The sequence below is a fragment of the Gobius niger genome (genome assembly GCF_951799975.1).
Source record: "Gobius niger genome assembly, chromosome: 18".
Taxonomy (NCBI): Eukaryota; Metazoa; Chordata; class Actinopteri; order Gobiiformes; family Gobiidae; genus Gobius; species Gobius niger.
In genome coordinates, this window is record NC_136869.1 from 7758044 (window position 1) to 7771154 (window position 13111).

General features: G+C 40.1%; 1 protein-coding gene across 4 annotated transcripts; it reads left to right on the forward strand.

Annotated features, from left to right (window-relative positions):
• Positions 1-1548: 1548 nt before the first annotated feature.
• Positions 1549-13111, forward strand: LOC306978074 (pyruvate dehydrogenase E1 component subunit alpha, mitochondrial-like). Of its 4 annotated transcripts, XM_079576534.1 has the most exons (13): positions 1549-1690; positions 2462-2482; positions 3977-4105; positions 6349-6414; positions 6503-6676; positions 6749-6875; positions 8206-8297; positions 9192-9284; positions 9355-9510; positions 9834-9905; positions 10934-11001; positions 11091-11199; positions 12831-13111. In XM_079576534.1, exons 1-13 carry the CDS (start codon positions 1631-1633, stop codon positions 13002-13004), a joined length of 1341 nt encoding a protein of 446 aa, XP_079432660.1. In that variant the 5' UTR covers positions 1549-1630; the 3' UTR covers positions 13005-13111. The 4 variants fall into 4 exon arrangements, with proteins under 4 accessions (XP_079432660.1, XP_079432662.1, XP_079432661.1 ...); XM_079576536.1 differs by lacking the exon at positions 3977-4105; XM_079576535.1 differs by lacking the exon at positions 2462-2482.

Sequence of the window (13111 nt, forward strand, 5' to 3'; positions counted from 1 at the left end):
TGCAGCCTTAAAAACATGTTTTCTTTGTTATGTTTGAAAAGTTTTACAATAAATGAATATACGAACTGTACCTCTGTACTGTCGTATTGTCCCATCACAACCTATTCAACCATTTTATTTATATTCAAAAAGGTTTCTTCATGGGGAAAGAGCACCGAGAGACATTTGGCAAATTGTCGATGTGTCTAAGCCTCAAACTCAGGTTAAGGTGCAGCATAATTAAACTATTATAATTCTTCCAGCGTAATCACAGTTTGACGTGGCTTCATTCATGCATGTTAAGGTTCATTGCAGTTCAGTTTTTCCATCACTTGCCGTGCTTAAGTTCATGCACGTAACTCACTCTAATAATTTCAGCCCTTAATTGCCTCCATTAGACGTTCTGCGTGTTCAAACTGAACTCTGGTGCGTGTACACAAACACCTAAAATGATGAGGTAATACTCGTCACCCACACCTTTTATCTAGACTTAGATACTTAGAACTATAAATTATGTATTTTCCTCCCCCTAAATGTTCCAACAATGTCCTAATGTGTAGAATGAGCCCAGACCTGTTCACAACTGCCTCTAAAATCTTGCACTGTCACTCAAAAAGTGATAATTCGGGTCCAAAGTGCCGTCATGCACGAGCTTAATATAGAAGCTGCAGTTACGCATAAGACCTGAGGTGGCAGTAGTGAGTTTAAAATGGCCAACTTGCATCTAGCACCTTTAATGGCAGCTTTTTCTCACAATAAAATGTTGATTTTTGAAGTTTTAATTGTGTGGGGTTATTGAACTTACAGTAAAAAGAATCGAGGAGAGGAGAGGGCCATACTTTGGACACCTGTGACCTACAGTATCTCAACTGTCTCTTGGTCAAAACATTTTTTCGAGTGCATTTTCTGCTGTTTGGCTTTACCCAAATCTAAAAGCTTCTTGACTAGAGCTCACAGCAGGCCTCATTTGAAAACTAAGACCTAGAAAAAAACAATGTTAACAAATCTTTTTCCTCGCGTTGTTGCCGTGTTGTCACTTTTTTCACATTTCTTTCGCTCATTTTTGTGCATTTTGTCACATATTTGTTTCTTTTTTGTGTGCATTTTTGCATATTCTTTTCATCTAATTTTGCTTCTTTTTTGGTGAGTTTTTGTCACATTATTGCCAATTTTTGCTGCACTTTAAATGCTTTTTTATCACATTTTTTTCACTTTTTTGTTGCTCTTTTGTCCCTTTTTTTTGGTGCGTTTTCATTCTCATTTTCTTGTTTTATGAAAGAAGTTTTTAGATTTGGGCAATGCCAAACTGGATAAAATGTGCTCAGTTCAGGTGGGGTTTAAGAGGCATTTATTTTATGAAAGCATGTGTAATAAACAGCTCTACTGCTCGAACTGATGACTACATGTTTGTATTTAGTATGCGTTGATAATATTGATTTTTTTCCCTTTTTTCTAAATATGTACATACAGTTGAAAACCCACTTCACTTTGTCATTTTAATTTAAAGTATCTGCGTGGAACTTTTAAACGCGGAACCATTGATTTGGTGTCACGTTCTGCCCGGGGACTTTTCATCAACGGACTCCACTGCATCTATTTGAGCGAGCGGCTTACTTTTGCCCGCTCAACTTGCTCCTCTCAGCCCGACACAATGAGAAACATGTTAACTCTCATCTCCAACGCACTGTGTCGGATCACGGGCCGGAAGGTGGTGAGTCCCCGGGGTTTGATTTCGGCTTTTGCGGTGTTTAGTTTGGCTGGGTTGATGCGGAATGCTAACATGCTAACTGCTAACCCGACTGTGTTTACTGACCTTGTGCGGCTGCTCGTTGCCTGACGTGACTTCTGATTCCCTCCTTCTCGCATGCTTGTTATGTTTTGCGAGTTTATCATTGCACTTGGAGTAGCATGTGGAAATAATGAATGAATTCGTAGTTATAAAAAGCACTTGGCCAGACTACATGGTGTTGGAAACTGGGGTCACACCTAACTTGCATGACGTTGGTTAACGTTTATTTACTATTTCACATTTTCTCAGTCTTTCCCCCAACACAGTCACGCCTAAAGCCTCAGAAAGATGGAGCATTGTTTGTGCATTCTTGAAAATGTGCAGTCATTGCCCTGAATTGTTCCACTCTGAATTCAATTTGACTGAACAGAGCAGACTTGTTGTTGAGGACAAAGAAGATTCATTTGACTAATACTTTTCACTGGCCACTTATTGCAACACAAAGCAAAATAAACTTGCATGGATCATTCTAGTTGTGATTTCAATGAACTATTTCCTAAAGTAAAGCTGCATGGAAGAGTATTATGTGCTTACTCCTTCTACGGGCTTAAAAACTAGTTGGTTTATTGTGTTTGCTGCCGCTTAACCTTGTGTTTTGTCACTCCTGCCTTGCTCCTTTTAACTCCTCTCAGAAACCTAATGTTTGTCTGGCCTCTCTCCCGCTGCCCGTCCCGCCTGCAAACCGAATCGTAGGCCGAACAAACCGTCTCCGAGGTAAGACGCTTCTCCTCCTCACCCTTTGTGCTTCATTTCCTGTGACAATATTCAGAAATGTAACACTTCACTTCATAATTTGGGCTTCAGGGTTAAAAGTAGGTTTAGGGTGTTTAGTGTGGCTCAATATTGAGTTTCAGATGTTTTCTAGCTGTTTGTGTTCAGGGCGTTTTCATCTGTTTTCTGTGAAGCTTCTTTGCTCTAAGTCCTAAGATTATAACATTTGTTGTCACGCAAATATGCGAGAAAAAAACCCTCTAAAAACAACCGTCAATATTTCTGAAACTCAACAGAGAGTTACTGAACCTACTTATTTCTCAGACTCATGAGCCAGAAATGCCGCACCTACTGCTAAAAAAAGCAATATTTACTAAAGTCAGTACTTCCGGGGTTAGCGTTAGCCGTTAGCATTTATCTCCGCTAACCCGGATGTACCGATTTTGGTAAATATTACTTTTATAGCAGTAGGTGCGGTATTTTTGGCTAATAAAGAAAATGAATAAGTAATACCACAATTAATATATCTGAAACTCAACACTGAACATGGAGTTTTTTGTCGTTTCTCGTGCATCTGCGGACCCGGAAGTAGAGCTGTGACATCACCACTTAATTCTCCTCAGCTGTAATTGGCTTGTTGCACGGTATGGCTATGCTAGTTCCTCTGACCTGAAGTTGTGAGCGCCAGTACTTCCTGTCTGGATTCTTTTCCTGGAATAATAATCATATCGTCTAAAGATTATGTTGTGGGCAGGATTGATAGTTTGTCTTGAAGCTAAAGGCTAACATGATAGAATTTTTTTAATAAAAGGCGCCGTTTCAAATTGTATAATGCATGAAATTAATGTTAGCCTTTAGCTTCGAGACAAACTCACTGATCCTTATGAACATAGACGTCTCCTCTACGGAAACATTTACACTGTACAGCGACTCGTTCACCTGCAGGAAGTGATCGTCTACCAGGAACTCACTGTCCACCACAGGATCTGTAGGAAATACGATGATTCGAACGGGTCTAAGCTAATCTTAATGGAAGTTAATACGAACAGGAAGTGCTAGCGCCCCCACAACTTCAGCTCAGAGGAACTAGCGTAGCCACATTCTGCAACAAGCTAATTCACAGAAGAGGAACTTGTTAATTCAAATTATAAGAAAAAAGTTCCCTTCCTTATTTAATGTTTACTGAAAATGCTTGGCAGGCCAGGAAAGTTGAGTGAGTGAAAGAGGCCTAGGGCAGGAGAAGTAAGTAGCGTCCAGAAGTTCTATCAGATGAACACAAAGAAGCTTCTCAGACGAGTTGAGCAACGTCAACCGTTAACAGCCCAGTCTAGTTGACCACTTGTACAACCTATGCTTTGATGTTGTTTATTTAAGGTCGTATCGTGTCCCATTAGACCATAGTTAAAACTGAACTCCCTCCTCCTCCTGTGATTTCTCATGTGTTGTCTTGGCGGCCGTCACGCTGCGTTCTGATTGGTGGGCTCCTGTTTTCCGCAGCTCCTTATCGACCTATCAGAGTTCGTGAATGTGTCGTCAGGGGCGACACACATCCGGAAGCTTCCTCCTGAACCTCCTCCGGGAGCAGATAGAGATCCAGAGTTAGATACAGACCTCATAGACTCCGCTGTAAGGACCAGGCGATGGTTGCACTGTATGTGTGGATGGAAACTAACGATGAGTCTGTTTGTAAAGATGAACAAAAGGGCGACATCACAGCGGGATTGGGGTCATTCCCAAACCGTGTGGGGCTTTTCAAGTTTCCGTATTGTCCCCATTCTACCACAAACTCAAAATATACACATTAAGCCAATAATGTTTTTCAGTGAAAATCTGTCAATGAAGCAACAGTTGGACTTTTAACTTTTAACATTTCTCCAGTTTGGTTTTACCCCAGATGAAAACAATGATAGAAATGTGACAATAAAGTGAGAAAACATTGACAAAAAATGACAAAAAATGACAAAAAATGGACAAAAATGTGACAAATGACAAAAATGTGATAAAAAATTGACCAAAAAATGACAAAAATGTGACCAAAAAATGACAAAAATCTGATTTAAAATTTGACACAAAAAAACAAAACAAAAATTTGACCCAAAAAATGACAAAAAAGTTACAAAAATGATTTGAAAACCCAACAAAAAAATGAAAAAGTCTGATGACGTGAGGATAAAGATCCTCTCGGTTCAGGCGGGAGTGAGAAAACATTGACAAAAAAGGGACGGAAAATTGATGAAAAAGTGGCAAAAATGGCACAAGAAATTGACAAAAATTTGACAAAAAATGACAAAAATGTGATTAAAAAAATGACAAAAATGTGACAAAATGTGACCAAAAAATGTGACAAAAATGTGATAAAAAATGACGGAAAAATGACAAAAATGTGACCAAAAAATGTGACCAAAAAAATGACAAAAATGTGATAAAAAATGACGGAAAAATGACAAAAATGTGACCAAAAAATGTGACCAAAAAAATGACAAAAATGTGATAAAAAAATGATGAAAAAATGACAAAAATGTGACCAAAAAATGTGACCAAAAAAAATTACAAAAATGTGAACAAAAAATGTGATAAAAAATGTGATAAAAAGAATGATGAAAAAATGACAAAAATCTGATTTAAAATTTGACCCAAAAAAAAAGTGAAAATATGACAAAAATGTGACAAAAAATGACCAAAAATGTGACAAGAAATGACACAAAATGTGACCAAAAATGTGAAAATGTGACAAAAATGTGAAAATGTGACAAAAAATGACGAAAAAACGACAAAAATGTGATCAAAAAATGACAAAAATCTGATTTAAAATTTGACCAAAATAAAAAAAATTGACCAAAAAAAATGACAAAAATGTGACAAAAAATGATTTGAATACTCAACAAAAAAATGAAAAAAAGTCTGACGTGAGGAAAAAGATCCTCTCGGTTCAGGCGGGAGTTGAGAGGTTAACCGAGTCCATTTTCTTCAGTTCGACATTGCCGAAATTTAAAAGCTTCTTGAATGAAACTAGCGACAAAAAGAGATGTGAATGAGAATAAAGTTGTTGCAAAAACACAACAAAAAAGCCACACAAAAGCAACAAACACAGATTAAAACAGACGATAAAGTTATGAAAAGTCAACAAAAAAGCATCAAAAAGGGACACAGTAGTGACAATAAAGCAAATAAAAAATACAGACAAAACAGTCGACAGAGAAGTGATGGAAAAAGCAACTAAAAAGCTGCGATAACGCAAGGAAAGTCAGTTTTGTGGGTCTTTGCTTTCAAATGAGGCCTATAGGCTGTAAATTCCAGTTGAGGAGCTTTTAGATTTGGGTAAAGCTGAACTGGAGAACATGTGCTCGGTTACAGAAGGAGCTAGATTAAAGTTGGCCATTTTATACTCACTACTGCCACCTCAGGTCAAACGTGTAACTGCAGGCGGTGGTTAAGAGGTTTTATCCGCCTAAATAATCTCCATTGTGTCTCATCACTGGCTCTTGCGATGTGAAAAATGTCCATCTTTATGAACAGACTGGTGGGTTAATGGGGGAAACCTTTCCACTCGGCACTAAATCTGTTTTCCTCTGCTTTAGTCTCTAAATGCTTGGCTTAAACTAACATGTGATGCTAAATTTACTTCACTTGGCTGTTTAATTGTAGATTTAAAAACTAGTTTGTCCAAAGTAGTATCTTAATGACACTGTGCACTGATTTGATTTCATGTAAAGAAACTGATCTGTCTAACAATTTGAACCTGTTTTGGGCTCTATTTCTTCACCTACTCCAGTATAATCTTCCTTTATGTTGTTGAAATGCTTTGGTAATAATGGCATTGTGTATGTGAAGCGTTTGTTTCCTTGACTTGTGTGTGTTTTTGTTTCCAGGCTGCGCAGGTCGTCGCCTCTCGGTCGTTCACAGATTTCACTCCTCAAGTCTCTTTCAACATCAAGGTGAGTTTTTTTCTCCACATGTGTTAAAAATGACAAACGTTTTCCCCTGAGGTCAGACGTCTTCTCTTCTCTTCTGGACACCGTGTAGAGTTGTGATCTCCATGGGTTGGAGGAGGGTCCCGCTGACTCCGCAGTCCTGACCCGTGACCAGGGCCTGAGCTACTACCGCTGCATGCAGACGATCCGACGCATGGAGCTGAAGGCGGATCAGCTCTACAAGCAGAAGATCATCCGAGGCTTCTGTCACCTCTACGACGGACAGGTATAAAGACCCGTGAGCATCCGCATAAGCAAAACACTGTCACTAACTTAGGATGTTGTTGTGTTTTCGTAGGAGGCGTGTGCCGCAGGTATCGAGGCCGGCATTGAAAGAACCGACCACCTGATCACGGCGTACAGAGCCCACGCGTTCACGTACACGAGAGGAGTGTCCGTGAGGGAGATCCTCGCTGAACTCACAGGTGAGACAACCAGGGGTGGACACACTTTCATTACTGGAGTAAAAGTACAGATGCTACTTGTCAAATATTACTCCAATAAAAGTAAAAGTAGTCCAGTCAAATGTTTTCCTTCAGTGAAAGTACAGAGGTATTGGCTGTACAAAGAACTTAAGTATTCAAAGTAGGAAGTGCAAGTAATTTTAAAGAGGGGGTATTATGCTTTTTTCAATCACATAGCACCAGTCTACATCACACTACAATGATTACGAAACCTTCTGTTGGTCTGTAAATGCAGTAAATTAGAATAACTGCCTTGTATAAAATTGCTCTCTCAAAATGGCTGTAGTGAATGTCTTGAAATAGGCCTCTGTCTCTTTAAGAACCTCTGAGCCTTTCCGACACGCCCCCTCCACACGCTGTCTGTGGCATCAGTGGGGAGGGGGTTCTGCTGAGGAGGTTACTCGGCTGGTGACGAAAGCTCGGAGGCGTCTCCAGGAGGTGGGGGCGTTCCTAGGAGGACTAACCTATCCCTAAAATGGCCGCCATCAGAGTTTTTACAGATTACTCAAAAATACGTTAATGTACCAAGGCAACACTTCAGGCATGTTTTTAATGAGGGAATGACATAATAACATGATGTAAAGCTTGAAAAAGTCGATTTTGCATAATACCCCCCTTTAAGTAGTCTTGTGAATAATGATGCTGTAGAGGTTGACTGCTATAGTGCACTGATATTTGACAATATTGGCTGTCGGCCGATCTAATGCTGCTTAAAGGGACTATACAGAGTTTAAAAATGTTCAAATTAAGTATTTTCCTCCCCATGTTCCAGCCATGTCCTAATGTGTAGAATGACCTGTTCACCACAACTGCCTCTAAAATCCTGCACTGTCACTCAAAAAAATCTTAAATTTGTAAATTCGGGTCTGAAGTGCCGTCATGCACGAGCTTAATATAGAAGCTGCAGTTAGGCGTTAGACCTGAGGTGGCAGTAGTGAGCATAAAATGACCAACTTGCATCTAGCCCCTTTAATGGCCGATATCTCCGGAACTCAGTGATGGAGACTTTTTGTTTTTGCCCTTCTTTCCCCTTTTACATTGGAAAGAACTCAGTCAGAGCCTTCAATAACAGGGAGATCACGCTCAAATTTCCCTCTGTGCAGCAACACGACCTGGTAAATCGGCACAGCGCCACCTGCTGCTCATGGAGTGTTCCATTACTGTTTTTTTTTTTAATGGGACAAAATATACTGCTAATTTTTACTTTGTGTACATGTAGCTCCTCTGTGGTCGATTATACTTCACCGAGACGGCCATTTAAACCAGTATTTCACTTGTTATCTTCCTAAAGGTCGTAAAGGGGGCGTGGCCAAAGGTAAAGGCGGCTCGATGCACATGTACGCGCCACATTTCTACGGCGGGAACGGCATCGTGGGCGCACAGGTATCTCTCTTTAACCTCTTACCACCCGCCTGAACCAATTGCATTCTGTCCTCTTTGGCTATTATACAGGCCTGTGTAACACCTCATTTGAAAGCTAAGACCCACAAAACTGATCTTTTTCCTTGCGTTGTTGCTGTGTTGTGTCACCTTTTTTGTTTTGTTTGTTTGTTTTTTGGTCACATTTTTGTTGAATTTTTGTCACATTTTGGTGAATTTTTGTCACTTTTTTGTCACATTTTTGTTGAATTTTTGTCACTTTTTTGTCACATTTTTGTTGAATTTTTGTTGAATTTTTGTCACTTTTTTGTCACATTTTTGTCACATTTTTGTCACATTTTTGTTGAATTTTTGTTGAATTTTTGTCACTTTTTTGTGGAATTTTTGTTGAATTTTTGTCACATTTTTGTGGAATTTTTGTTGAATTTTTGTTGAATTTTTGTCACATTTTTGTTGAATTTTTGTTGAATTTTTGTTGAATTTTTGTTGAATTTTTGTCACTTTTTTGTCACTTTTTTGTGGAATTTTTGTCACATTTTTGTGGAATTTTTGTCACTTTTTTGTCACATTTTTGTTGAATTTTTGTCACTTTTTTGTCACATTTTTGTTGAATTTTTGTCACTTTTTTGTTGCATTTTTGTCACATTTTTGTTGAATTTTGGTCCCATTTTTGTTGTGTTTACATCCTTGTTTTCTTATTTTTTGTGGCTGTTTTGGTGCTTTTTCCCCAAGAATCTTTTTGATTAGGGTAAAGCCAAACTGGAGAAAATGGGTTCACCGTTCAGGTGGGAGTTAAGAGGTTAAAACCCACCATCTAGTCTGGTTCTTTTCTATCACTAAAGATGAAGTATTTCTCCACCATACTGAACTAATAATATCTTGTTTAATACAATGTAGGTTCCTCTGGGGGCTGGGATCGCTCTGGCCTGTCAGTATCAGGGCAACGGGCAGATCTGTGTGGCGCTGTACGGAGATGGAGCGGCCAATCAGGTGAGAGAACAGCCTGTTTGAAAGCTAAGACCTCCAAAACTGATCTAAACTCTCCGTCTGTCCCCCTCAGGGTCAGTTGTTTGAGGCCTACAACATGGCGGCGCTGTGGAAACTGCCCTGCGTGTTCGTGTGTGAGAACAACAGGTACGGCATGGGCACCTCGGTGGAGCGCGCCGCGGCCAGCACCGACTACTACAAGAGAGGAGACTTCATCCCCGGGCTCAGGGTGAGGTCTTTAGCGTCTTCTCCTCGCTCTCTTGCCTTTAGTCTGCCTGGTCTTGGTCCGTGACTGCAGGGGTCTTGTCCTCTGTGGTCGCCCCGTTCAGACCTTACATTATAACGGGACCGTCTGGAACGTCCCGGCAGCTGCAGGTGTGAGCATTCACCTAGACTCTGATGTTCATGTATGATGCTGCACACAATCGACTCCCAAATCTGGAATCTTTCTGAATGTGTCTCTTGTTTCCTGGATTTATTTTTAGTCTGGTGTCTTATGTTCTTTACAAATTAGAGGCGCCATTTTGAATTCGTGGACGTCTGTTTCCGCAGGTGGACGGGATGGACGTCCTCTGTGTCCGAGAGGCCACAAAGTTTGCCGCCGACCACTGTCGATCGGGAAAGGTGAGTTCATCTGTGCAGTGGTTGTCAAATACTTGAGTAAAAGTGCAGATACAACTGGCTGTGGTTGTCAATTTAATGTAGTAAATAAATAATATAACTTCAATGATAGTCAAATACAATGTTCACAAACAGGGCTTTGCTTCGGTAATTTTATGAAACGGCATGAAAGGCCTTGATGCATGAGCTGATGCCTGACATTCACCAATACAAGTAAACAACAACGATTGCTTGAATAAGTTGATCAGTCAAAATTACCATTTGCTGTTGATACTATACAAATCTGTTTAATTGATAAATATTGTGCCCAAATTGACATGGACATTGTATCTGCACACTGCCACCTAGTGGTCTGCAGTATCATAAGGCCTTAAAGAAGAACTAAGTAACTTGTTTACCTTAATAAATCCTTTTCGTAGTCCCTCTGGAGGTAATACAAGTGTTAGTGGGATGATTGGAGGGTCTTTCATCTCCCCCTGGTGTCTCTGGCCAGAAAACCACACTTGCAACTTCCCTGCCTCCCGGTCGGAGTCACAATACACACTAATAGAATCACGAAGAAGAAGCTAACTGGGCTTGCGCCGCTTTAGCAGTATTTACAGCCATGTTTGAGTGAAGAAAATATCTCCATTGTGTCATTATGTTTTGGCACAATGTACAATATCCTTCTCTCCCTTTGTCTTTTCTGTCAGCATAGTATTTACTCTCACGGACAGTTAATGAGTAAAAAACTGCAACATGCTGCGATATCTGAGGTGGCGCTTATGGCCTCTAGGGGCATGAGTTCTGCTTTTACTGTTGAGCTGTTTTAGAAAGCGTGGTGTAGAAATTATTGTATTTCATGTTTTGTAGCGTATATACTACTACAGTACAGATCCTTAAAATCTCTACTTAAGTACTGTACTTAAAGTAGATTCACATAGTTACTGACCACCTCTGTTTCCTTGATTTAAAAACAAAAAGACTGCCAGTTTATGGAGGGATTATTCGTTTGATATATTTCTGTTTGATGATGATGTGTTTTGTTTCAGGGGCCCATTTTGATGGAGCTGCAGACCTACCGCTATCACGGACACAGCATGAGCGACCCAGGAGTCAGGTCAGCAACTTCAACGGAAAAGTCTCTCAGAAATCTGAAATTCCCCCAGCTTTTAGTCGACACAACTGTTTTTGCCTTCGTTCTCCCAGTTACCGGACGCGGGAGGAGATCCAGGAGGTGCGGAGTAAGAACGACCCGATCTCGCTGCTGAAGGAACGAATGCTCAGCAACAACATGGCGTCGGTCGAGGAGCTGAAGGTCGGTCACTTTTTTCTCATAATCCCAATGTACTCAAAATCCATAGACACATTAGGACCGTTTCCATAGTGACGAACAACTCCAAGCATCACTCATTTTAATGGTCAGTAATCCCTCGAAATGGCTCCATAACAGGAAAAAGTTTAATGGAGGGAAAGTCTTAAATGTGCTGGATTTAACCCCTTAACTCTCACCTGAACCGAGCACATTTTCTCCAGCTTTACCCCAATCCTAAAGCTTCTGGAAAAAAACGGGTGAAAGTAGCAACAAAACTGAGACGAAAACAAGGATGAAAATGTGAAAAAAGTGCCAAAAAATTTACAAAAAATTTACCAAAAAAAAGACAAATTGACAAAGTGACAAAAAATTGATGAAAAAGTGACAAAAAATTTACAAAAAAGTGACAAACAATTTACAAAAAAGTGACAAACAATTTACAAAAAAGTGATAAGAATTTGACAAAAAAAATCGAACAATTTGACGAAAAAGTGCAGAAAATGCCCACAAAAAAAGTGATGAAAAAAAATCTGATCATGTGAGGAAAAAGATCAATTTAGTTTTGTAGGTCTTTCAAATGAGGTGTTACACTGGCCTACAGGATTTGGGTAAAGCTGAACTGGAGAAAATGCTCTCGGTTCAGGCGGGAGTTAAGAGGTTAAGACGTTCATGACTTTCAAAATCTGTATACTTTTAGCCATTGGGGGGCAGAACACACACAGTTTTACACAGTTTTAGCCTATATACTATCAACAGAAGATGATACTGCAGAATTATCAGATACATAGTTCATCAGCAGAGGAAAAAAAGTTGGTTTGGCCATTCATTGCGCTTTAAGAAGCATTACATTTGATTGAAACTGGCTTTCAATGTACATTTCTTGGATAATGACAGGGGCGGACTGGGACTGAAAAAGGGCCCTGGACTCTGACCAGCCTGGCCCAAATTAGCGTAAATGCAGCACTTCCACAAAGACATATGTGAACCTCTTACCTCCCGTCTTAACCGAGTGCATTTCCTCCAGTTCGGTTTTACCCAAATCTAAAAGCTTCTCCACTGGAGAGCAACAGTATAATGCCTCATTTGAAAGACCTACAAAAGTGATTGTACCCTTTTGTCACATTGTTGCAGCAGGTTTTTGTTGTTTTTTCATTACGTTTTTTGTGGCTTTTTGTTGTGTTTTCTTCAGTTTTTTGTCGTTTTTTTTATTGCTTATTTCATTGCTTTAATGTCATGTTTTTTTGTCACTTTTTTGTCACTTTTTTGTTGCTTTTCTGGCTCACTCGTTGCTTTGCTTTTAAGCTCTTAGATTTGGGTATAGCTCGGTTAAGGCGGGGGTTGAAGAGGTTAAGGAGAAAATTTAGACTGGTGGCCCAAGACTCGCCAGTGGCCCTTCTGTGCTCTTCCAGAATGGGCATATGGCTAGTCCGCCCCTGGATAACAAAATAAAAACACATTTAAGAAAAGAAGTATCCCCAGTTTTTCTCCATTTGAGGCATTAAAAATGTCGTATTTGGGGATTAAAAATGCGTTAAAACATTAAATTTGAATTGCCGTCATCTGTACAAACCCTATAGAAACTTTCTTTCAGAATTCTTCTACATTTAAGCATGTTTATTGTCTCCTCAATGCAGGAAATCGACGGCGAGATCAGAAAAGAGGTGGACGACGGGGCTCAGTTCGCGACCTCAGACCCGGAGCCCCCGCTGGACGACCTGTGTAAAGACATCTACCACAACAGCCCCCCAGTGCAGGTCCGAGGAACAAACCCCTGGATCAAACTGCAGTCCGTCAGCAGCAGCAGCTAACGACCCTTTAAGACTTTGAATTCCAGAAACAATATGACATCACCAGAACCTTCAGAAGATCCATTTGCACTGTGGAGGCGAGTCATCGGTGCTCTGTGTGAAGCTGC